This window comes from Ixodes scapularis, unplaced genomic scaffold, assembly GCF_016920785.2.
Source record: "Ixodes scapularis isolate PalLabHiFi unplaced genomic scaffold, ASM1692078v2 PGA_scaffold0__279_contigs__length_252992795, whole genome shotgun sequence".
Lineage (NCBI taxonomy): Eukaryota > Metazoa > Arthropoda > Arachnida > Ixodida > Ixodidae > Ixodes > Ixodes scapularis.
The window spans coordinates 135,689,311-135,714,688 of record NW_024609835.1 but is presented as its reverse complement, the minus strand read 5'-3'; the positions used below and the strand labels follow the sequence as shown (position 1 = coordinate 135,714,688).

The 25,378-nt window shown below is 44.3% G+C and overlaps 2 protein-coding genes across 2 annotated transcripts; one reads left to right on the top strand and one right to left on the bottom strand.

The window, feature by feature from the left end:
• The first annotated feature begins 11,589 nt into the window (after window positions 1–11,589).
• Window positions 11,590–16,173, top strand: LOC115318136. The gene is made up of 4 exons (XM_040207839.2): window positions 11,590–11,615; window positions 11,758–11,829; window positions 13,228–13,299; window positions 13,370–16,173. The coding sequence occupies exons 2-4, from the start codon at window positions 11,790–11,792 to the stop codon at window positions 14,341–14,343; spliced, it is 1,086 nt and encodes a 361-aa protein (XP_040063773.1). The 5' UTR covers window positions 11,590–11,615; window positions 11,758–11,789; the 3' UTR covers window positions 14,344–16,173.
• Window positions 16,174–19,969: 3,796 nt separating this feature from the next.
• Window positions 19,970–25,135, bottom strand: LOC115317478. The gene is made up of 5 exons (XM_040207831.1): window positions 25,091–25,135; window positions 24,866–24,989; window positions 23,742–23,974; window positions 20,341–20,503; window positions 19,970–20,272 (listed from the first exon to the last, which is right to left on the bottom strand). Exons 3-5 carry the CDS (start codon window positions 23,966–23,968, stop codon window positions 19,970–19,972), a joined length of 693 nt encoding a protein of 230 aa, XP_040063765.1. The 5' UTR covers window positions 23,969–23,974; window positions 24,866–24,989; window positions 25,091–25,135.
• Window positions 25,136–25,378: the final 243 nt, after the last annotated feature.

Below are 25,378 nucleotides of genomic sequence, written 5' to 3'. Positions count from 1 at the left end.
TTGTGTGCGTTTAGGCTAATGGAAGGTACACTGATCCGTGTTGCTTCGTTTTTTTCGATGGCCACAATTTCATGCCTCTCTCGTTTACACGAGTTTTTGCTTCTTACGAGGATGGTAACACTGCTGAAAGTTACACTGCATTTACAGATGGGGCAGCGAGCTGATAGATCACGTTCTGTAGCCTGCAGGCTCTTTTACCCTATCAGGTAGGTTTGTTTAAACCTACTGATATTTGTTTTGTACTTTTTTCTTGGAAAAGAAAGCTTGGCTATCTAAGCTTTCTTTTTCAAAAACAATCTCCTGGGGAATTACATTGTAAAAGCTTGGTCTACTGTGCAAGTTGGTAATTGACATTCATATAAAAATATTGCAAAAAAGATGCGAAAAATAAACGAAGAAGCACACAGAACACGCCCTCACAATACATAGAGCCTCGTGGGGAATTACATACAATAGCATACAATATCTCGTAACGCAAGCGCTTACAATTACATACAGTTTTGTGGGAAATTACATACAATTGCATACACTATCTCGTAACGCAATTTCACGAGAACGTTCAATGTCACCTAAAAGCGCCGTTAAGGAAGGTTAGAGCATTACTCTTTAACAGAGACGGGAGTAATGACATTAATGTAAGGGAGTTATAGTAAGGAAATCTTGTTTGTGGTAGCGAGTAATGAAATAAATTACTTTTTAGGCCGGTAATTTAGTAATGTTCTAAATTACTTTCAGGTAGACATTTAAAAAAACAATACTCATTACTTTGAAGTTACTTTCATTCAAAATGACAAAGTTCGCTTAGAAGCTTTAAAAAATAAAAATAAAAAATTAAATATTTGGCATGGTGAAATGTCGTAAAAAAGACATCAACGCATATAAACGACGCCCATGTGAGCGCCAAAACCTCGTACGAAGAACTCGACGGAGACACAAAGTCAGGGTACGAAGGCGAAGAAGAAAATCTTACATGTAAAGACATCCCTGGAGGTACACGGCGCACGAAATCCAGATAAGACAGATTCCCGGTGTCACGTCATCACAACCTACTTCGTTCATCCCTAAGCTGACAATGCGACGGGGGCTACAAGCTCTCCAGAACCAATCAAGCATCTTCCTTTGATCACCTGACCCGTCCCTTTCTCTGTGTGCGTGCATAAAGGAGAGTGTGCATACGTGACGAAAGATAGACGTCTGACTGTTCAAACGAGCACGTACAGGGGTGAACGGCTTATAGGCTGCAAGGCGAAGGGCACATCACCAGTGAGTTCAACACGTTTTAAAGCCTAAAAGGACAGGAAGAGCAGGTCCCCAGCCTTGCTCTTTCATCAAGAAAGGTTAAAGGGCAACTCCGCTTCATTTTCGATATTTGGAAAACTATGTAGCCCTCTTCAGTATCATATATGAAGACCCCATGCAAAATATTGCGATCTAATTCCGTTTATATATTTAATAAACTGGCCAGCAAACCTTCAAGCGAGCAAAGTCGCCGAAATCTGCACACTAGCGTGCGGCGCGAGGCGCAATCATCAGCGCAGTCAATGCCACGGAGTTGGAGCGGCCAACGCTGAACCACTACGTCAGAGGCATGTGTACGTCATTCTCACGTTTTGCTTGTTTTTACTTCTCAGAGCGAAATTGAACGACGACGTCATGAGTTTCTTCTCCCGGTGTTGGCTGACCGGGCGTTCACGTGATCACCGTAACACGGATGCGCTAGTTTGCGCTGCCCTGCGCGCGTCTGTTTCCCCGCTCTCCTTCTCTTTCGTCTTCTCCCCTCCCCCTCTCCCCCGGGCCATCACCGTCCACGCCATGCAAAGCGGCCTGCCCGCGTCCAATAAAAAAAAAAAAAAAAAAAAGATCTGCCGGCGTCGCGTGTCCTGTTTCTCGCTCCCTCCCGAACGTCACAAGACCACGTGGTTCGAAGTGACGTAATCATGACTGTGACGACCTGAGACCAATGTTGCCTGACGCAACCGAAGTTTCGGTTTCGGTATCTGCTGATGTTTAAATTAGGATTACACAAACAATATTTCACATTTCGCGAATCCGAAGACGTAGAGTTGTTTAGTAGTGCTTTGTGAATGTGAATCACATGGAAGCCTAAATTTTTCAAAATTGAGCGGAGTGGCCCTTTAAACAGTAAGCTTCGACCATTGTGAACAACAAAGGACCGGAATGAATAGTTAATCCCAAATGTGTTGCCAAGGCCTTAGAACGTTTCGTGCGTACCCTTGGCCTTGTCAAGTAAAGGAGCTTTCTGTGGTCAAAATACGAGAATCGAGAAAAACGGGTGCCGTTCTTGGTATGCATCGCTGCTTTCCCGAGGAAGTTGAGTCGGGAGTAAGCCTACGATCAGATATCGCCATTCGTCCCTTTCCACAACTGGTGACGCTTGTGCCTTGCAAATACCCAGCCCCCGTGTGTGACAACGCGCAATAACTTGGGCTTTTCGTGTGTCTGGGAACAATATTCCTTGAGGGGAATGACCGCAGATGTGTCAACTAGTGCTCTTGGGAGAATAGGATGAGATTGCGTCCGGCGCAAAAGCGAAACGTTTCACGTGATAACTCCCTGTAAGAACTGGCTGCCGTGGTCCAACTTAAAGGACACATGCAAAGGAAAAAAACATTTTTTTAGACAGCTTAGATGGAAAAAGGATGTCATAAAACGATTTTACAACGAAGAAAAAAAATTTTTAGAGCTATATTTACGGCGCTATACGAATTTGTAGTTGGCGCTCGCGGGAGCCGCCGCTGGTCACGTGGTAGGCCCGCGCGCCGCCGCGCTGCGTCGCCGCCGCACGCTGAGCGTTGTGCGAACGCCGCTTCAACGCGTTTCTCCACGCCGCCGTCGCCGCCGCCGCACAAGTTCGTTTGCTTCGGGGCGCCGCCGCCGTCGTCTGACCGGCGCACAGGTCTATCACGTCTGCTTGCGCTTTTTCATGAGTTTCCTTTGGGCTCTAAAAGTTACTTATTCATCTTAGTTTTTTGTTATACTTCAAACAAAGATGAATAAGTTACTGTTAGAGGCAATAGGAAGCTTCCGAAAGAACGCAAGCACCACGTGATAAATAAAGACAGTCACGTGATAAATACGGACCACGTTTCCGCGGTGCCCGCGGGCACCAACTACAAATTCGTTTTGCGCCGTAAATATAGCTCTAAAATTTTTTTTCTTTGTTGTAAAACCGTTTTATGGCGTCCTTTTTCCATCTAAGCCGTTAAAAAAAATGTTTTTTTCCTTTGCATGTGTCCTTTAAGGGGGGGGGGGGCATAACGATTTCCCGATTTGAGTAAAACTATTTTGGAAGTTGCCCTCTGGCACTTCGAAAGTAAAGAGCAGAAAACCGACTTCACCTGCGTGTCCGAGTTGTTGTGTAAGAAGATAAATATTGCAATTTCTGGCACCCCTCAACTCACTCCCTGTCCTTCAGGGTCCCACCTGGTCCCACTCCTAGTGTCGTAATTCGGGGTGCCGTTTAGGTTCCCGTGCGCTCTCTCGGAGGACGCTTACTCTCCCTCTCTCTGCTGACATTATTGGGCGTTATGCTGCAGCTTAGAGCCGAGCGAGGTCACGTAATCTTCTCGCCGTAGTTCCTGCGGCTGCTACTCGCGGCTGCAGGTAAGGGAAAAAGCTTGACTTTTGCTTTGCGATTATGCAGCGGAATATTTTACTCAAAGATATGTATTCTCTTTCGTCGGGGACACGATGAACAACGCAAAATTGACGAGGTGCCAACTCTTTTAACTTTAAAATCGGTGCACCCCCCCCCCTTTAATGTACTGACACAGACAATAACTTTTTTTTTTCAAAATCAGTAAAACAAAAACATATCACCCTCTAACTATGAATCTTCACCGTTGAATGACCAGCAAAACCGGTGAGTCGACCGCCTTTGAGTAACAGCTAAAGAAGAAGCAATTTATCATGCTTTACATTTGTGTCGTGTGCGTCGGCAAAACGACGGTTCAGTATGGTTCACGTTGTGGCGCATAAGGCTGTTGCGGCGTAAACAAGATCTGAGATTTGGCACTGTCAATGTCAAATGTTATTGAGATTTTCACAATGACATTTTACATTACTTTTGAATGTCAAAAGTAGTGTGAACGTAATTTCATTACTTTTGTAAAGTAATTGTAATGCAATGTCATTACTTTTAGGTTGTGGCAATTTGTTATGTAATTTAATTACATTTTTGGAGTTTTCAGAGAAGTTATTATTATTGTGATTTCATTACTTCTTGCAAGTAATTTCACCATTGAAGCTATCAATGTTTACCTATTTGTTTAACATAGCATTGAGAAACTCATCTTTGTTTTGAGCTTTCGTCCGAAAGTGGAATGACCGAAGATTCCTGAAAGAACTTGCAGCATTCCGTTCTTTTTTCTTGAAGTCGAGCTAGTGAGCTGTACATGCTGTGACGGCATGCGGAGTATGCCAAGTGTGTGTCGCGGCGTTTGGAGTCCACTCAGTCATCAAGCCTCCTTGCAAGAATGCAGATCAATCGAGCGTAAGTCAACTAGACGCCCTGATGAGTTCGTTATGATTGTCACCCCTAAAGCCTGGAATTTACTTCCAAAAAATGAAACAGCACATCCGGCCTATTGCTGCGACGAAAAAGAAAAGAGAGAGGAGAAGGCTTTTAGTTTTGTCAATACAATTCGGTCCTCGACTTCTGGACGAAAACTTGAAAGAAGAATGGTCCCTCAATTTCATGTTCAAATATCTGCTAATCCTACGAGTGAACCCTTAACCCCTTTTAACGTCGCTTTGTGGTCACAATAAACGTTCTTCCTAACTTCCGTTAATAAATATTTTGTGGAAATGTATATAAAGAGAGCAAAGCTCTCCTGACCTAACGCCGTCACTTGGTTACGCGGGTATGGACCTATTGCCGGCTTCTTAAAGCTAAATTGGTCACTATAGCAGCTGCAATGCTTCAACATGCTAGCTTGCGATCGAGGATCAAAACAGCATCACGTAGTTTGAACGGTGGGTCCACGAAAAGCACAAAAAAGGGAGAAAACGAACGATCTCGTAACGACGTTCCGTTTGGGACGCACTGTACTTCCCCACTCTGTATGCAAACCTTCTGCTTTTCTTTTGAAAAGGAAGAAATACACTAATAGTTAAACGAGCAAGCTTCTCATATGGATTGCCGTGCGTGGCGTAAAGGAAATTGGAAAAAGGGCGAAATATTACTCTAAACCTCTTGGCGCGTCATTGATAATATGTTGTTATTTATTGCTTTTTTTGTTCCTAGTGCCACAGTAGTTCAGATGACAGTTTTAGATGGCAATACTTATAAATGGCTAATTTCCTTACTCAATTTAGATATATGTTTTTTTTTACTTCCGATTTCTTCGATTTTTTTAAGTAAATAACCTGCACGTGTGAACCAAACCCTTCCTGTATTATACGTTACACACTTAATTATATCTTAAAATGAAGCCAACCCACACTATGAGTTAGTGCCAAGAAATATTTTAAAACCTGGCAAAAACAGATAGCTTCGGCCTCACCTCGCATCTTGAAATTGAATTTTAAAAAACATCGTATTTTAGAATGTACGGACATGTACAAACCATATATTTCATCCTATTTTTATTACATGTCTTAGATCATTCTCTAGGCTCTCCAAAAAGAAAACACTAAAATGTGTATATAAAAAAAAGATTAAATTGAATTTTATTGAAGCTATTATCAAAACCTTGTAAATTGCCGTAAATTATCGTCAAAGAGGCGAGGCTCTGGTTATTTTACGAAAATAAATATAAACAACAAGAATCGTTTATGAACATTTTGAGCACTCAAAGTAATCTGAAAAGCAATGAGTAAAAAGAAAAATTGTGGTGTGGAAGGTATTTCAGCCTGGAAAGACTTTCAATACGCGACCTGTAATAATAATAATGTTTATTTTCCACGATAAGATGGTGGCGATCAGGGAAAAAAGCTGTCAGGTACAGCTTGACGGGTCCCTGACCGCCTACAGAAAGCAGCAACAGAGCCGGAAAAAACGATATTCAAGAGGAGAAAAGAAAAAAAATTGTACAATGATTGTCGCTATCACACATTTTAAAGACATTTTAAAACAAATTTTAGATTTCTTTTCCCCTTTTTTACATTGAGGCAGGACAGACAGCAGAGATAAAATTATGCAAAAACTAGTTACAAAGATCACAAAGAAAGAAAGGCAACTACCTTCAGCTGCTAGAGAAAAAAGATGATTTTACTTCTCTTAGGGATAACTTATCCCAATCTATACTTTTAGTCTTATACGAATTGAGTAAATTGGGGAGAGTGTATTTAAGCATTTGTTTGCCACAGTTTGTTCTTGGTGTAGCCACCTCCCAACATTCAGCACCTCGGGTAGGGTAATTATGAACATTTTTTGATAAATTTTCAAGATCTGTTAAAAAAGTTGAGTCTTTAAGTTGCTCTACTTTAAGGCTAGTGCTAAGCCTGTAATCATATAATGCATGCGCGTTTAATACGCGAAATTTTTGAAATAAGCCAGTTGTGTGAAAATCATACGAGACGGCAGCTATAGCCCTCAGTGCTTTTTTTTGCAATACATGTAACTTTTCTAGGTTTGTTAAAGTTGTTGTTCCCCAAACTAAATGGCAATAATTTAAGTGAGAATAAAATAGAGAATTATATATTAATAATTTAACGCTTGTTGGTAAAATATAATGATGTCGATTTAACATGCCCACAGTTTGGGATAGCTTTGGAATAAGAGAGTTTATATGACTTTCCCACGACATACTTTCAGAAAACATGACACCTAAGAGTTTAAAACAATTCACAATCTCGATTTTGGTTGAATTCAAAACTATCTCCTTGGTAATGGTAACGAGTTTATTTTTAGGACAAAAAAGCACGGCTTTGGTTTTATTTACATTTATTGGTAATGCGTTGTTATGACTCCACGTTTGTAACCTAGACAGGGCCAGATTCGCCATATCGAATAATAGGTCAGGATCATCTGCAGAAAACAGTATGCTCGTGTCATCAGCATAGTTTACAAATTTTGCGCTTACATTAATATTGACTATATCATTCACGTACATGTTAAAGAGGAAGGGGCCTAATATACTACCCTGTGGTACACCAGAAGGAATAGGTTTTATAGTAGAAGAATTCCCATTGATATAAACATATTGTGATCGATGCTTCAGATAAGATCTTATCAGCTGTAAAGCGTGCCCTCGAATTCCATAATTATCTAATTTAGATAGTAAAATTTTATGATTGAGGCAGTCAAACGCCTTGGTGAAATCTATGCACCAACTCAACTCTGTTACGTCACGGCGCGGTGGTGGCGCTTCGAGCGCACTTCCGGTACTTCCGGTTTTTTTTGGTGGGCAAAACAAACCAGGCGAGGCTGGCAGGGCTATGGACTTCTGTTAAGAAAACATCAATACCTTGCTATTTGTTGCAATGCCTCAGAGTTGTGTAGCTTGGGGCTGCACCGAAAGAGCCCGGAAAGGTTCGGCGATTGGATTTTATCGTTTCCCTGCCTGCCCGAACCGTCGGAGTGTGTGGACCGACGCTGTGAAAAGAAAGGACTGGACGCCGTCGGACGAGGATCGCCTGTGCGGAAAGCACTTTCTGACGGGTAAAGTTTACGGATAACTTTTGTCGCAAGAGTATTGTCTTGATGTTCCTTCATGAACGCAGGAGCACCGACGAGCGATGCGGACCACCCGGACTACGTCCCGAGCATTTTCGCGTTCAAGCGGCCTGAGCGTGTAGACCGCGTTGGGAAATACGAGCGAGCAAAGCGACGCCGGAACGACCCAGCTCGTGTTCCCGCGGTTCCTGCCTTGCCAGGAGTACCTGCAGTGACTCTGAGCAGTAAGTAGAACCCGTATTGTCTGAGCGGCGGTGGTGTAACGGTTCATGCTGGTCGTATGATCTGTTGTACACATTCTGGCGATCATGCTCCGTTCGTTTTTCTTTTTTTGGCTGTGTCTACAGTGCCGCCCAACGGCACTCCACTCGCGCTTACAAGTGTCGTCCGAAAGAAAGTCGGAAGGCGCGTGTATCACTGGGGAGCTCGTTAAACCCTCCCCTTCCCGGCCTGTGTTCACGCCGCTTCGCGGCGACAATATGCGGCTGCTAATTACAAAACTATTAACCCTCAATGGCCCCGTCGTACGTCCAGCCATCAACCCAAGCCCCGCTGTCCCCCATGCACCTCCGGAAAGGGAGTCCCATACAATTTTGTTAAGCGAATTTCATACAATTTTGTTCAGCAAAGATTCGTCGACAACATTCTTTTTTTTTCCCTTGTCAGTGATAATCGTAGAAGAAACATGTCTTAAATATCATCAAACGCCTCAGCAAAAAATGTCTGAGAAAAAAAAAAAAAAGTAAGCCCACACTGTGGATTGAACCCGGGTCCGCTGCGTATGAGGCAGGCATCTCACCACTAAGCTAAGTTACAGCTTCGAAAAACTAGTTTTGACAATTAGCTTTGTATGGGACTTTCAAACGGCACTTGAAGGCATGAGTGGAGTGCTGTCGGACGGCACTTCCATGCTCTGCAAGAGTGGTGTCAGCACACTGCACCAAGTGTGTAAGATTCGCTACTTTTCGACCCGACAGGAAGTCACCAGTTTATCTCAATATAGTTATTTCTCTCTCTCTTGACAAATGCAGAGTAGTGGACTGAGAATTAGGGATGCCGCGAACTTTTTTCGAATCGAAGTTTCGATGATCGAATCAAGCGGTTCGAAAGGTTCGAAAGATTTCGATTTTTCGAATTGTCTATATCGTAAAATTCGACGGAGGTCGAATTTTCGAACTTGTTAAGCTAAGAAGTTCGACGCTTTTCGAACCGTCGAACTTATTACGCTAAAAAATTCGATATTTTTCGAACTTTCGAACTTATTGCGCTGCAAGGTTCGATGCTTGTCGAACTTTCGAACTTGACTGACCAAAAAATTCGATTAATTTCGAACTTTCGAACTTATTTATCAAGAAAATTCGAAAATTTTCGAACTTTCGATTTCTGAAAAGTCAGAAGTTCGACGAACTTCGAACTTTTAGGGTAAAAGTTCGACGTTCGTCGAACTTCGAAAGACCGGCGGACGGTTTCATTTGATTTCAAGTAGTGGGGTACATTCGTAATTTTTTTCTCGAACTTTTACACGCGGTGCTGCGTTTCTTACGAAAGACAATGTCATTTATTTCAATGTTCTGGCATGCTTAGGTTTAAAGAAATAAATCCCCGAAGGGGCGAGGACGGACGACGGGTTTTTGACGATTATCGTTTGTGCCAGATTTGAAGCACGCTGCAGCCGGAGCTATTTATGGTAGATATGTTATAATTTTTTAAGAATGATCTATGTATAGCCTAGGTAAGTGCCGTCTTAAGATGTGATTATTGTTATTCAACGTGAGTTTCGAAGAAATGTCCAAACATGTATCTGCATGCAATTATGACCTAAACTTGATATTTATTTTCGTCTATGTTGTTTGAGTTATCGCATTTAAATTAACACCACAGACAGTACATATCATTGCCATCTGCAGAATACAAAATAATATATTTATTGTTTTTTCACGTTAAGGAGTAAATTAACTCATTGCAGAAGATTTCTAGTAGTGTTCAAGTTCAGCACGTCATTAAAAGAAAACGTTTTTCTTTTTTTCCGCTTCACGTTCCTGGGACGTGTTTCTTTTAGCCTGTACACATTTTAATAAAAGAAACTTGTTTCGAAGCTCTGAACCTCTGAATATGCAAAAAAAAAAACACTCCCGACGAATTCTTGATAGTTTTTTTTTTTTTCCTGCTTTTTATTCCCGCATTTATTCTTTTTTTTTTTTTTTTTCTTTTGTTACTATCGGCACAGGTGTTTAGGTCGAAAAGACATAGCTTTGAACTTCCGAACCACTAAGCATGTGACGAGCAGTGCCTTCTGACAACGAGTTTCTAACAGTGACCATCTACGCAACCTTTTATGCAGTGAAGAGCGACAGTAGCTATACATATGCATAAATAATTTCAGATTAAAATAAGCTCGACCACGCCCTCTTTCCCCGTATTGTTTTCCTTAACAGTCCGAAATACCTGCAAGGGGGAAAAAGAGGCTGAAGCCCCCCCTCCCCCCCCCCCCCCCCCGCTACCCTCTTTCCCCCCGTTTTTCCTCTTCCGACGCCACTTGTATGGTAGAACGCTCCTCGACCTCGAGTTGTGTCGGCTTTTGTGCTTTTTGCGAGGCGATTCCTCCGTCCCAGAAAATAAACCTCCAGGACAATTATAAACTTCACCGGATCGGATTACTACCAGCGTGCAAGGGGTGGCGAGGTAGTTTGCCAGGTCGCTTCAAGGTTTTTCTGAGCTTCAACCTCCTGCTCGCCCCTGGCCGTTTCGAACTGGATGAGTCTCGTAAAACAGTGTGTTCGTGCAATCACTACTGCGTAATGCAGGTTAAAGACCCCCCCCCCCCCCTTCCTCCCGGGGCTCTGGCAAATGTTCTAGCACGTCCGGGACACTCGTGTCTCATTTAATTGCCTGACCAACTTCGCACAATCTAGATATCACACCCTAACTTTTCTAAACTTGATTTTGTGAAAACCAGTGAGTCGTGAAAACGTTATTTGAAACTGAAACTGTAGAAAAACTTGAAAATCGGACTTCAAACTTTGAAAGCTTGGATTAGAAAAAAATTCAAAATCTTCGAAAGTTTTTTTTTTTTTTTTGAATTTAGCGTTAAAAGAGAATCGAAACTTTCGAACTTTTCGAACTTTATGCCAAAAGAAATTCGAAATCTTCGAATTGTTCGAACTTTATGTCTATAAAAATTCGAAGCGTTCGAAGTTTTCGAATTTGTTTTACAAAGAATTTCGAAATATTCGAATTTATCGAACCTGAAGTAAAAAATATTCGAAATATTCGAATTCGAAACTTTAGAAACCGTGAAAGCTTCGAAATTTTCGAATTCGAAACTCTGCTGTGGACAAAAGTTGCGAATTTTTCGAAATCGAACCTCGGTCGGTACGAAAATATCGAAATTTTTCGAAATCGAACCTCAGTTCGCTTCGCAAATATCGAAACCTTTCGAAATCGAACCGAGGGTGGTTCGCGACATCCCTACTGAGAATTGTGAAATGCGTATGTCCAAACTTTCTTTTGTTTGAAATCTCTTTTTGTAACTTAATTTAGACCCGCCAAGCACTGCCGAGGCAAAAGAAGTCATCATGCCAGAGGCCTCCCCAGGCCAGGAGCACCCAGCACCAGGCACGTAACACTTACAACTGTTTGCGGGCCGACAGCGAGACAATATTCCTGTTTCATTCACAAATGCACGGTGTACTGTATTAGGATTTATCGAATGCATATGTGCAACACCTAAAATTGAAAGGTTAAAAAACACGAAGATGTGAAAGAATGTGGTTGCTTTGTTGTCGTCCTTCGTGTTTTTATCCTCTCAATTTTAAGCATTCTTATTTCAACATGGTTGTCATAATCAGTCATATCTGCAAACTTTCTTTAATCTGAAATTTCTCTTCGTTGCTTACTTTAGACACTTTAAGCACTGCCGGGATAGAACTAAGGCTCACGCCAAAAGCCCCTCCAGCACCGGAGAACAGTGCACAAGGTACGTAACATTCACTACATTATTTATTGTGTCACATATCAAGTTTACATTATCGTCGTTCCCATTTCTTGGATCAATATGAATTGTTGAATGCCTATTTGCAAAGTTTCTTTTATTTGGAATCTTTTTTTCGCTTATTTAGATTCTTTTAGAGCTGAGAAAGAGCAAGGCATCATGCCAGAACCCTCCACAGCACAGGAGCACCATGAACCAGGCATGTAACATCCATAATTTGTTTCCAGTTCGAAACACATTTCAAATGAATTTGAAAAACGAAGGACATGCAAGAGCAACCACGAAATTGCGTCTTTTGCATTTTAGCATTAAGGGTCGCCTATCTGAACACTAAAATGAGGTAACATCGGGAGCTGAGCACCCAACACATCCCATTCCAGCTCATGCAAAAAAGAAAGGGCTTTGGATGCACATCAAAACAGGTCAAAACTCAACGGTGGACACCGTCAGTACTATGGATGCAAGATCGTCAAAGCATTCCCAATAAAAAAAAGTGTCAGCACATCTACACTATCTTGGAAGATGAGAGACAGCGACAGCAGAAGTGGCAGAACAGATATCCTCGATGCTCGTGTGTGCGTTCTGGGTGCATTTCTTCTATTCCCTCTCGTGGGCCCGCCCCTTTGATGGCGTCAGAATCTTGTGTAACCGCCCTATGTTTGGGAGATTAAACGTCGTACTCGACGATACTCTGCCGCTCACCCACTCCACGCTGCACCGCACCCTGTCGCTTACGTGGCCCCCCTTCTCCAGCCACTGAAACGGGCGAGGCGCTGTAGTTGAGAGCAGACATCGACCAACAAACGTTTGAGCAGACATCGACGACTTGAACTCGTCGAGTGTCGGGACTGCTATCGCAGTAAAAACAAAACAGAATGTCTCAACCTACATCGTAAATTTTACTACAACGTGAAATATAATCTTTTAAGCCCTAACTGGAAAATTCCTGAAACTGGATAGTCACTACAACTGAACCCTCATTTTCATTCTCTCCTTTACTTTACCCTTTCCATATCTGAATGTTAATCTAGAGCACTGCAAAAAAATTTGTGTTCAAAATTAAACATTGTTCCTAAAAATGAATGTTTGTCCCTGTATGCCTTTTGTATCTTATTCATTCATTCGTAAGTAATCATCAAGCTTCTACTTTTTAACATCTCATGGCATAACCATCGAGTTGGCTTCAAAAAATCACAATTACACTTTTTCTTATGATTTCGAGCATTTATTACAAACATAAAAAAAAAAGAATGAAGTCACCAGAGTTAACAGTTCAGGTAATTTGTTTCTAATCGAGACGTAATTTCTTTCTAAAGTGTGGTAAATAACTCGCAAGGGTACCTGTTCCCCCAAGCACTACACGAATCTCAACTTCCAGTCATCTGCTCCCATTTTCTGTTAAAAAGATGTCGAACGCCATACTTTGGGAACATCTGATAGTTCTAGTGGTACGGGTTTCTTTTTTACTTTTGTGGTGCAGCTCAGCATGTCATCTACAAACCATTCGGACATTACTAGATTACTAATGCAAGATGCATCTTCCCTTTCATACATGCTTATTTCTGATTTCTTGCCCTTAATATTATTGTTTTTCCAGCCTCCAGCAAACACACGGCGGAGAACTCGGCCCAAACAGATGTGGTGGTGACTGTTCCTTGCTTTATCTGCTGTAAGTATGTGGGAGATTTTTTAAAAACTGTCTGTTCAAGCATTTATGCATCACATGGCATGCTTTCCAGCTTCCAAGTTTGAAGCACTGCAGAAAGAGGTACTTCATCTAAAACACAAAGAAGCAAAGCTGCTGTCCGATAATGCAGTTCTCCTCCGAAGCATGGAGGTCAGACCTGTAACCACCTGCTCTTCCGACCAGCTGACCGAATCGTCAGTCCAATTCTACACTGGCCTGCCGAGCCTTGCCCTCTTCGCTCTTATTGTACAGTTGATGCAAGAGGGCACAAAATACCTGCCAAGCACTGTGTCCCTGGGAGATGCCGTGCTCATGGTGTTGGCCAAATTCCGTCTTGCACTGCTCAACCGAGATCTAGCTTTTCGTTTCAATGTGTCGGAGGGGACGGTCGCACACATAATGGTTAACCTCATTCCCTTGCTCGCAACAATTTTTTCGAAGTTCATCATATGGCCCACACGACCAGACATTGCTCGAACGATGCCAACCCTTGTCCACCGGCACTACCCACGATGTAGCGTCATTGTAGATTGCTCTGAATGCCGAATTCAAAGACCGCTCTCATTCACTGCCCGCTCACAAACATATTCACACTACAAGGGTACTAACACTATCAAATTCCTAATAGGAGTGACGCCGTGTGGTGCAGTGAGTTTTATCTCTAAGGCGTGGGCAGGCAGGGTATCGGACAAAAAGCTCACTCAGAAAAGTAGCCTGCTTGATAAGCTTGAGAGTGGAGACACTGTTTTAGCCGACCGTGGATTCCTCATTCGTGAGGACATAGGTAGGGTGGGAGCAACACTTGTTGTGCCCGCATTCACCAGGGGCAAGCGGCAGCTTCCCGCACAGGAAGTAGAGACTGCGCGGCAAATGTCAAAGATTAGGATCCACGTAGAGCGAGCCATCGGTCGTATTAAGGTTTTTAGGATCTTGCAAGACAGACTGCCAATAACGCTGCTGCGACATGCCACCAACATCCTGCTCATATGTTCTGGCATTACGAACTTGAAGCGCAAATTGTTGTAGGCACTGTTCATGATGCGTGAACTCTGCTGGTCAAGGCAGGGAACTTGAAAAACCTGCTACATGCATGGTTCTTGAAAAGGAGCCTCCTGCTAGTTTCAATGTGGCAGCCAACATCTCACTAGAGATCTAGCTTCTCCAAGGAAGCTAGGTCTCTTAGCGATATGTCAGCTGCAATTGTTGAAACTACCAGATCTCTTTTCAAGTCCTTTCTACAAGATTCAACCACATTTGTGTTTTGTTTTGGGGTACATGCAGTACGAACCTTTTAGCCAGCAACAATTACATTTTTTACTCAAATTGGTAGCTAACCTTTTGCCTTTTACTCTTTTAATGACTAGCAAGTTACTTGCATTGTAAACAGGCACACACGGTGGCTGTCCTACACTTTAAATACCAAATTAGTAGCATCTTGTTTTTAAAAGATTAAATTGTGTGAGTTACTAGGCAGCGTAAAGTTAATCAGCTGTCAAAATGTGCCAACTTATCTTTTCTTGGTGTGTGAAGCAGTAGTGATCACACAAATGCATGCCGGTACAGTTCCTGAATATTCGGACTTCGGCGTGGCAACACCAGTAACCCAGGGCTGCTGTTCAGACCCACATTTTCGGACTGCTCAATTATTCCGACTCCCGGCAGAGTAAAAAAAATCGGTTGGCCACTGTATTTCTTTTTCTACATGCAGTTGATGAATTAGATCAGCTACCTAGTACAAATTACTTCAGTTATTTAATTATGCTTTTCTAGACGAATGCGTCTTTTCCTATGCGTTTATGAATGTTTGTGTGGACTATTAGTGTAGGACAAAATTTAAAAAAATGCTTCGATCACTCTCTTTGCAGTAATGGAATTTGGGCAATTCAGAAAAACTTAAGTAGGCCTTAAAAAGTCAGGACACCTAAGCACTTTTTACGAGTTGTGAATGCGAAAGCGTGAATGTCATTCTTCCGCTCCCTTAGTTCGTTCGTCTCCGGTGTAGTGGCGTGGCCGGCCACATTTGGCTACTGCCGAGGGGGCGGCCGACGGCCAAATGCGCGATTCGTGCGGTGGTTGGGCCACGCTCAGCTCGGCCGTGCAGCCTATTTGAAGTTTACCCGAGCAGGCTGTGCGGCCAGGCCCGTACCTGTTACCGGGGGCTAGGCCGCTGCGTTCGCTGCGCCGCTATGGAGAGGGCTTCTCTGGTGGCATGGTTTGGAACTATGCCGCGTGAGAGCCAGTGGGATCCTCATTCCTTGAAACTAACGTGCGCCAGCCAATGGGCTGGCGCACAATAGTTTCAAAGTGAAGTCGCAATCCATCAGATTGAGACTTCACTTTGTTCCATTGGGACAGGGGAATTTAGGTGCTGTTGGCACGGCTTCAAAGCTGATGACGTCGGTTTGCTCCATGGGACAGTTAGTGGTTTTGCATTAATATAAATTTAATTTTATTGAGGCCCCAGTTTAAATTCCTGTTTCCTCCGACACATTAAACTAAGAAGTAAGATCAAGGCTCTCTTGAATGAGGTTGTACCATCCCACGGTGCTGTCCGCAGGAAATTGCTTGGGACACATCAGCTTTTGCACCAGTAGTTGGCATGTCCGTTTATTTTGACAATTTTCTGTATTTGTTATTACATTACTGCAAGCATATCAATTGTTCCAGGTTTAATTTGTGTGTATTTCTTTGGAGAAGGCAGTTGCACCTGTGTACTTCCTGACAGAACTTTTTATTTCTTGTCATGTAATCACAAATAAAGGTTTTGTTGTTTAATTCCACTCGGCCTATCATTCTGTCCACTACAGGGCTCGAAGTTTATCGGATATGCAAACATCCACGTTTATTTCACTTTCACATTGTATGTACCTGGCTCTTTTAGAAAAGAAACTCATCATATGCATGTACACAGCATAAAAAAAGGAACTCCAGATCTGCAAATTACAAGTGATACTCAACGTCACATTTTCAGGAACCATACAAAACAAGCACGGAACTTAGCAGAGTAACAGACATTGAAACATTTATGTACACGAAATAGGACAAAGATGAACAAAAATAAAATTACAATGTTCCTTAGCCATCCGTTTCTGAAATTGCGGGAAGTTGTTAAGGGGGCACTGAAGTCGATTCTGAGATCGTCCTTTTGTGGTGACAACTCAACCTAGATGCTCTTAAGCGCCCAAATAATCCCTAAATTACCATTGTGCATGGCCGATTAACTTGTTAAAAACATATTAAAAGATTGTGACACGGCCTTTTTCGTGAGAGTTTCTTACAAGTGAAGTGGTCGGCAAAGGGCGCTTGTTAGCAAATTGCAAGCTATGGCTGCGCCCGCGGTGAAAAAGTGGAGTCTTATCTGAATGTGTACCTATCCGACTCTTTTCAAAACGAGTTATAATAAAATCGTTCGGAATCTGCACGTATCGTAGGACTTTCATTGGTCTAGAAATTGAAAAAAATAGTCCGCAGTTTTTCTATTGCCCCGAGGTGGATATCCTGTTTTGTAATCTAGAATTTTATGTATGTATAACTAACACCTTTTCAACAATATATCAAAAACAATCTTTTATAAAAAAACACTTCAGTGCCCCTTCAGCACCAGATTTTTCAACCTATTACATTAGCTCCGGTACGACATGATCGACCCAGAATGATCGTGCCTTCTCCAGAACAGGAGCATAAAGTCCCCTGTTAATGGGTACGACTACTAGCTTGTAGTCATTTGGAGTCCACACAAAGAAGTGTGCAGATTCTTTTCGGCAAACATGCAGTTGCGTCTGCACCTGCATGAAATGCCGATGCGACTCTTTCAGTTGCAAGTCAGCGGTGAGGCACTCATAGTCCTTGGCTTGAGAGTCATCATGGCGCAGTGTCCACGGGCACTTGACTTCCAATGTCCCTACCCCATGACAGCTGCACGTCCAGATCCCGTCGGGGGACGCGCCAAGGAAGTTATCCTAGTAAAACCGCCAAATAGAAAAAAAAAAGCATAGTGATAATAACAGCTTTAGTATGATATATACGGAACCCCTCAAATTTCACACAGAGGCACGAACTGAAAGCTTAAAGGGGCCACGAAACAATATAAGGGTTGAATGTTATGCCCTTTATGCAGGCATACTGACGCTATTGTAACACGAGCCTGCTCACATGCAATGCTGCTGAGCCAGGAGGTTCTTTTCTCCGATGTGATTTTTTCAAGCATGATGGTACAGCATTGTGATCGGCTTGAACACTGCGCAAGCACTTTATTTGGGCCCCCAGTCCACAAAAGGGATTTTACAGTAATTTTTTTTTCAATCTCCTTTCATAAAAGGGTATAAAGTGCTGAAAAAACTTGGACCGAGACAAAGAAAGCAATGACACAGGGCGCACTCTCAACTGAAGTACGTTGGAAAATGTACACGCTATTATTCCCTAGGAAAATGCACAGTCATCAATCATTCTCTGCCTACCTCGCGTTTTAAGTACTCCTACTCATCCGTCGATGGGGCCAAAGACGTTTCGCTGACGCACTTGTTTCCTCTAGCCCTAATCTCAAAAACCTTGTGTAGCTCGCGTGAAACCTTGTTCTTGTATTTTGCCAAATTTTTTGTGCTGTTGAATGATGGAGCGCAAGGGCATCTGCTGCAATGAACGGCGAGATGCCCTGACGGTGTCGTCCTCGTGGAAGCTGCGTGTTCGCGGGCCCGATCATTAACATAGCGGCCTGTTTGCCCTACACAACTTAACCCACACGTCATCTGAATCTCATGCACGACCCCAATCGTGCAATCTGTGTGCTTATTCCTATGCCTTGTGCTGCACGGGTCTATGATCGGCTGGGGATTATTGATTCTTCGGCATAATCGCGACATCTTGTTAGGCGCTGAAAACACAACCGGGAGATTGTAACGCTGAGCCACCTTCTTAAGAATGAGTGCGACGCCGTGCATATATAGAATAACCACCGGCCATTGAAGTGTTATGACGCAGGATGGTTTCTGTGATGTCTTAAATTTCCTTATCAGGCTCCTGGCTACCTCGACCGATGAGCTCATTGGGAATCCCCCCTCCGCAATCGGTCTACCCGTCTCACAAAGCTACCTTGTGCGCTGCGTAGACAGGACTTCTTAAGCGACGCTTCTAAACACGAGCTCGCAATATCTCTCTTCACGAGCTTTGAATGACAGGAGTCGTAAAAAAGAATCCCCTTCTTTGACTTATGTGCATACGTCCAGCAAATGTGCTCCCCTAAAAAACTAAGCTTGAGGTCGAGGAATTGCATTATTCCATCTTTAGGTATTTCATGAGTGAAAGACAATCCGTGGAAACATGATTTAATTACCTTTAGCACCTCCCCACAACTAGAGGGACCGATTGTGGGTGCGAGGATGAGGAAATCATCAACGTAGTTCACTCTTTATCAATTTCTCCGAAATAGCCTTTCTGCGCACACCTAAAAAAATATTGCACAAAACAGAAGCAACACTGGCACCGATGCTAATTCCCTTCTTCTGCACATAAATTCCCCCATCAAATGGTGGTTATTCCATATATGCACGGCGTCGCACGCAATTTTAAGAAGGAGGCTCAGCGATACAATGTCTCGGCTGTGTTTTCAGCGCCTAACAAGATGTCGCGATTATGCCGAAGAATCAATAATCCCCAACCGTTCATAGACCCGTGCAACACTAGACATAGGGACAAGTACACAGAGTGCACGACTGGCAGCGTGTATAAGATCCCGATGACGTGTGGGTTAAGCTATGTAGTGCAAATATGTGTGTTAATGATCAAGCTCGCGAACACGCAGCTTCCACGAGGACGAAAGCATCACGGCATCTCGCTGTTCATTGCAGCAGATGCCCTTGCGCCCCATCATTCAAAAGCACAAAGATTTTGGCAAAATACAAAAACAAGGTGTCACACAAACTACACAAGGCTTTTGAGATTAGGGCTAGGGGAAACAAGTGCGTCAGGGAACAGTCTTTGGCCCCATCTATGGATGAGTAGGAGTACTTAAAACGTGAGCTGCGCAGGGATTGATTGATGACTGTGCATTCCTGTTGGGAGTAATAGCGTGTACTTTTTCGAATAAACTTCAGTTGACAGTGCGCCCCATGCCGTTTTCTTCGCGTCTCGGTCCATGTTTCTACGGCGCTTTATACCCTTTGCAATGTATTAACTGGCCCATCTAAGCACACTATTCCTTTCAGAAGACCAAAACATGGAAAGTTTTGCATTTAATCAGTTTGGTTCTAAGCAACTGCAATGAGCAAAGGACTGGTTTGAGAGAGCCCTCTCCCAAACCAATTGAAAGAGGGTGAGCCCAGGCTTTTGTCTCTCTTTCCTGCGATGCGGTTTATGTCACAACAAAAGTCGGGAGTCGTGCATGTTTTTCAATTCCGGTGTGGACGCCCCTTCAAGGCTCAGTCATGCACTTGTAACCGAGTAGGACGAAGAGAGACTAGACCGGTTTTTAAGCCTCTTGCGACGTCTTGGGATTGCATGTGCTGCTGCAGAGCTGGTCCTAAGACGTCGCAAGAGGCTTAAAAACCGGCTGTGTCTCTCGGTCGTTCTCGGTTACAAGTGTGTGAACGAGCCTTAATATACAACAGTTAGAACTCCTTGTGAGGCTGTGAAATGGAACAAGGGAAGAGTGCTTCAGTTATTGGCACCCGCTGATTAAGATATAAATTAAGAAAGTTGTGCAAGCTTTGTCTGTCCTTGCACACTCAAACACGAAGAGAAGAATAATGGCAGCAGGTACAACCTTCTTATCGATCACGAACCCAACACTGCAAAGCCTGAAGTCGCTGTGGCAAGTCTCCATGAACTTCTGATATGTCTCCTTGGCTTCGGGCTCCTTCTCGACACCCCAGCGGATGGCCTCGGTGGTCAGTGGCGGGGTTCTTAGTAGAACGAGGTCGAGGATGGCCTTTGGGGATGCAGTGTCTCGCATTGTGCACACCTGTAAAGGGCACATGCTTGGCATGCTGGCACTTACGAAAATTGAGCGAATGTCATTAGTTCACAAACCTTGTTGATGATGGAAGCAGTTATTCTGCCGTAGCGAACCTCCCGCCACATAAGTCTTGTCGCCTGCCGTCTCGTGCTCTTTTCTATCCTCTCAATTTCTCTCATGGGAACAAACATGTCTTGTGGGAGCGACATCCTTGTTGATCTTGTTCTCCTGACTTTCCTTAAAAATGAAATATTTACAAAAATTAGAACACTATGAAGATAGGCGACGTCAGAGCCGTATATTGGGAGAGTTAGGCCAGTGGGTGTGGCAACGAAGGCGCCGGAGAGGAGAAAAGTGAAGGGAAGGGAGGAGGGTGCAGAAAGACAAGAGAGAAAGAAGGGAGCAAAGAGGAGACGACCGCCATTTTGACGCAATGCAGTGGGCGCCGAGCCCTGTTGAGGTTACGCGTTGTCTGCTACGGGCTTATTTCTTTTAGAGCGCAGCTCTTAGGCGCCCGTTTCCGGCTTGAGCGGCGTCGCCGTCGCCGTCGCCGTTGGCGTCGCCGTCGGCGTAACTGCGCGGTGCATTATGGGTAAATTTCCCCGCTAAATCTAGCGGAAAATTTCCCCGCTAAATCTAGCGGAAAATTTCCCCGCTGAATCTAGCGGAAAAAATTTCCCCGCTAAATCTAGCGGAAAAAATTTCCCCGCTAAATCTAGCGGAAAACATTTCCCCGCTAAATCTAGCGGAAAAACTTTCCCCGCTAAATCTAGCGGAAAAATTTCCCCGCTAAATCTAGTGGAAAAAATTTCCCCGCTAAATCTAGCGGAAAAAATTTCCCCGCTAAATCTAGCGGAAAAATTTCCCCGTCAAATCTAGCGGAAAAAATTTCCCCGCCAAATCTAGCGGAAAACTTTCCCCGCTAAATCTAGCGGAAATAATTTCCCCGCTAAATCTAGCGGAAAATTTTCCCCGCTAAATCTAGCGGAAAATTTCCCCGCTAAATCTAGCGGAAAAATTTTCCCGCTAAATCTAGCGGAAAAAATTTCCCCGCTAAATCTAGCGGAAAAAATTTCCCCGCTAAATCTAGCGGAAAAATTTTCCCCGCTAAATCTAGCGCAAAAACTTTCCCCGCTAAATCTAGCGGAAAAATTTTGGTCACGTGACCCGGGGGGTCACGTGACCTGGGGAGTCACGTGACACCCCGAGGTCGTGACCCCCTCCCGAGGTCACGTGACCTCTGAGGGGGCACGTGTTTGCCCCCACGTGACCCCACCAAGGTCACGTGCTGTCACGTTACGCGGTGGAAAAAAGAAGAAGAGGAAAGAAGAGGTGCCAGGCTAGGCGGTGGAAAGTGAAGAAAAAAAAAAGAAAAAAGGAGAAGCTCGAGAGAGTGGGGCTCGAGCAGAGGGACAGATTCGACGGTGCCCCGAGAACGCTGCCTACCTCGGCCGCGAACCGCAGAGGCAGATGAATTCGACGGTGACCTGAGAAAGCTGCAGTCCTCGGCCGTGAACCGCAGACGCAGGCCGGCTCCACCCAAACTCGGACCCGCAGCCCTCTACAGAGGTCCAAACTATCAAGGCGACGAACCCTGATACCCAGGCGGGAAATTTCTCGGAGAAAAACCTGGGCCACCTCCAACAGAGCCCGGAATTACCTCGGCAGCGACCCCTGGTAAAAGCAACTGGCTCCGGCGAGAACCCATCATCAAGTTTCAACAGACACTGGTGACCCCAACGCGGGAGGTCATCAACCTGAACGGGGACGTGAGAGTTCAAGACATTTCTAACTGTACATGTGTAAATACTTAGGCATTAGGCATCTTTTCTATTTACGTATGTCGCTGTGTTATATAAATTGATTTATACCGTCCGACCGTGCACTCTCCTATCTCACTCAGACGGTTGACCTGAACCACGACACGTGCCCTCGGGGGGGGGGGGGGGGGGGGGTCACGTGACCTCTCCCCCCCCCCGAGAACACGTGGCCCTCAGTACCCTCCCCTCCTCCTCCTCAAGAGCTGCGCTCCAATTCGGCGTTACAGGGAGTGGTAAACGACTTTCACTTTTTTTCGCCGGAAGCAAAGTTTGCGTTCAAATGCAAAGAAACTTAATTCGTTAGCTTCTTAAGCCACCGAGAAATAACAATATTTTTTTGCCATAGCCTGCCAAATAAAAGGGAAGAAGCGAAATTTGGATGTCAATCCCATGCATTTTGCCGGACGAATGAGTGAAAATGGCAGCCCTCCCCGCTCAGCTGGGAGCAGCTGAGAGTTCACGCACATGTGCTCACGCCCCTCGCTCAGCGCCGCGGGCTGATTGGCTCACTCGGAAGGGGGGCGTCCAGCAGCAAGATCATAGACTGGCCAAAGTCTCCCCATACACGGCTCTGGGCGACGTTTGTCACATTCTTGAGACGATACATTCACAATTTTGTTTCTACCCCTAGCATTTCTGCAGAAGCAATGAGCATTCCTGCGTCAATGAACAAGGCTCGTGCAACTTAAATGTTCTGGACATGTTCTTCCCAGGGGATGCACGACAGTAAAGGAGATAGCGCACTGACTTTTACTACTCATAGAAAGATTGAAGAGAAGCCCATCGAAGTAACGAGGTGTACAGCACCCGCAGTCATATGTGCCCACTTCCGACAAGAGATTTCTGGTGAAAGCACAACTGCGCTTCACTGGTAATCTGGTAGTCTCTTGCCTCACAACACATTGCTATAACCTTGATTTGTTTTAAAAATTCGGGGCTGATTGATTGCTTAGCCCCATGTTATGAATTAAAGAAACTTGCTGCCAAAGCACCAAAAAAACCTGCATTTTGTGTAAGGCACGTCACACGATTAGGTGCTGAAGAAAACCAGCCCTCGTCTTTAAGTCCTTATTTTGACCTCTTTTGATCATGTTCCGCCAACAACAAGTGGGTGGTCTCGCCCACTCGATGACCATGCCGCCAGTGCGCCCTTCGGAATGATTATGGAGCTGCCCAGGTCCAGGCTAACCTACAACCAGACGCCCCAAGCACATTCATTTCTCGCAGGCTACTTAAGCCGGTTCAGACCAATGAATGGGAGCTCCCATAGGGGGAGGCTCTGGCTAAGCAGGGACTTTACTTTCTTTTTGCAGCATCTCCCCTCCCACGAATCTGCCTCATACGGCAGCATGGGCCTCACAGGCAGTTCCGTCAAATAAGGCAATACCAACCCTTTATTTTTTTTGGCTGACAGGGCAAAGCGTGTTGTCGTTTTCGAGTGCCAATAAACACATCGTTTACGAATTCAGTGTGTTGCTGCTGTCTCCTCTCCATAGGAGCCTTACGGCAGTCTTCGGATGAACTGGACCGTAGCAGTTTTAAATAGCGAGCTACGGAGTGGGATTTACCTAGCAGTGTCCAGCAGGTAAAGTAGAAACCCACAGGTTAAAGTATAAATGTGCCAAATTTAGTAACAGGAATGAGCATTAGCTTGCCTCAAAAATGTGTAGGACTGTTCGTCCTCTGAGGCGGAGTCGGTGTCCTCGTCGTCCATCTTTGGGATGGACCTCAGGACGACTGCTTGAGGGTTCAGTCGGTGAATCTCTTCGAAGAGGGCTTTGTCGGCGAGCTGGAAATCCCCGGACACATGGTTTGGTTCTTCGGGAAGCGTTCGGCTCGGCATTCCGGGCTTGCTGAGGTCCAGCTGGTGGACAGGGACCATGTCCTCCTGTGGTGTAGACATCCACATTTACGTCGCCCTTTTTTTTTTAAAGGCCTGCATCTCAAGTTGTCAAAGCGTGGCAAAAGATTGTATGAATGCACATTGATTTTACACACCTCGCTGCTACTGAACTTTTGTTCCATCTAGAAACTTTTGATCGTAGCACATGAATCAAAAGGAATAAACTAGTGTCATAATTATTAAATATAGCCCTTCATATTTACCATTTATGCATGGATATGCACTGATGATCAAGGGTTCAATGGCACTACAACAGCAGAGAAAACTACAGTGGCCATCTAAACCTGCAACTATGGTAGGTACAATGAAGCTGAGCAATGGAGTTAAAGATTCATTGCAATATGTAGATAACAGATTGAACATGGACATGCTATAATGTGATCTCCACAGCTTGTTCGCTGCACTGATACCTTTGACTGCGAGGCAGCCAGTGCTGTCACCAAAAAGCACAAGCATAATTTTTGTCACAATCCTGAAAAGCTCCCCGAATTATGCCCTCGGACACTGAAGACTGCTTGTTCTGGGCAAAGGATTAAGCATTGGGATTATTATCCAAGGACAAAAATTACAATCCTGACATTTTGTTGGGTTGGCCTACATGATAATTCTCATAGCAAAATGCCTTTAACTTTAGCGTCACTGAGCACACATTTTAAGAGTTTGCGAATGCAGGATTCATGAATGCAGGTTGAATGCGGATACGAAACTCCCTTTTCGTGCACGGCTTTACTTATGCAGGTAGCCAAAAGAAACGAAAGACAGCTGTAATTTAGTTACACAATCTGTCACATAGGGTTCCAGACACCAGGATCTAGAATAGTTAAAAATATTTGACAAGAGCTCATATCTACAATATGCACGAGTACTGTAACAGACCTTTCTTGCGACCGTCCTGGTCCATGCACACGGCTGAGAGGTACACGAGTCTTCCTGGGACACTCTGGCCGTGTATTCCACACAGAACAAAAGTGCAGCTACATGACTGCAGACCTCACCCAGACTGCAAGGAAAGAGGTCAATAGTTAATCAGCTTTCATCTAAACGAGCAAATAATGCTTCTGGAAAATGCTGTGTTGCCGTTGCAGCTGTGAACGAACTTACCCCGCTTTACATGTGCAGTGGCCACAGTAAACTTGACCTGTCTTATGGTCCAGGCATACCCGTGCGTCACGGGGTGGGCCAGTTGCCCTCTGCGATGGCTTGACATTCGCCCGCACAAAACACAACTCGTACCTGTCAGGCTGCCACAGCCGGACGTCACGTACATGGCCTGGGCAAGAATACAAAACCAATACACCAGTTTATAGTTTGTGAAACGGTGACCACTCTCAACCAAATACCCTCTTAATTTTGACACCATGGCGGTGGTTTTACAATGATCATCCTGTC

What these genes read in the sequence shown, in the direction of transcription:
- LOC115317478 (XM_040207831.1), bottom strand. Translation starts at nt 23,968, where the DNA reads ATGGTCCCTGTCCACCAGCTGGACCTCAGCAAGCCCGGAATGCCGAGC. An exon ending in CAGTCCTACACATTTTTGAG is followed by an intron (nt 20,504 to 23,741) that starts GCAAGCTAATGC and finishes TTCATTTTTAAG; the next exon opens with GAAAGTCAGGAGAACAAGAT. An exon ending in CTGCTTCCATCATCAACAAG is followed by an intron (nt 20,273 to 20,340) that starts GTTTGTGAACTA and finishes TGCCCTTTACAG; the next exon opens with GTGTGCACAATGCGAGACAC.
- LOC115318136 (XM_040207839.2), top strand. Translation starts at nt 11,790, where the DNA reads ATGCCAGAACCCTCCACAGCACAGGAGCACCATGAACCAG. An exon ending in ACAGGAGCACCATGAACCAG is followed by an intron (nt 11,830 to 13,227) that starts GCATGTAACATC and finishes TTGTTTTTCCAG; the next exon opens with CCTCCAGCAAACACACGGCG. An exon ending in TGTTCCTTGCTTTATCTGCT is followed by an intron (nt 13,300 to 13,369) that starts GTAAGTATGTGG and finishes CATGCTTTCCAG; the next exon opens with CTTCCAAGTTTGAAGCACTG.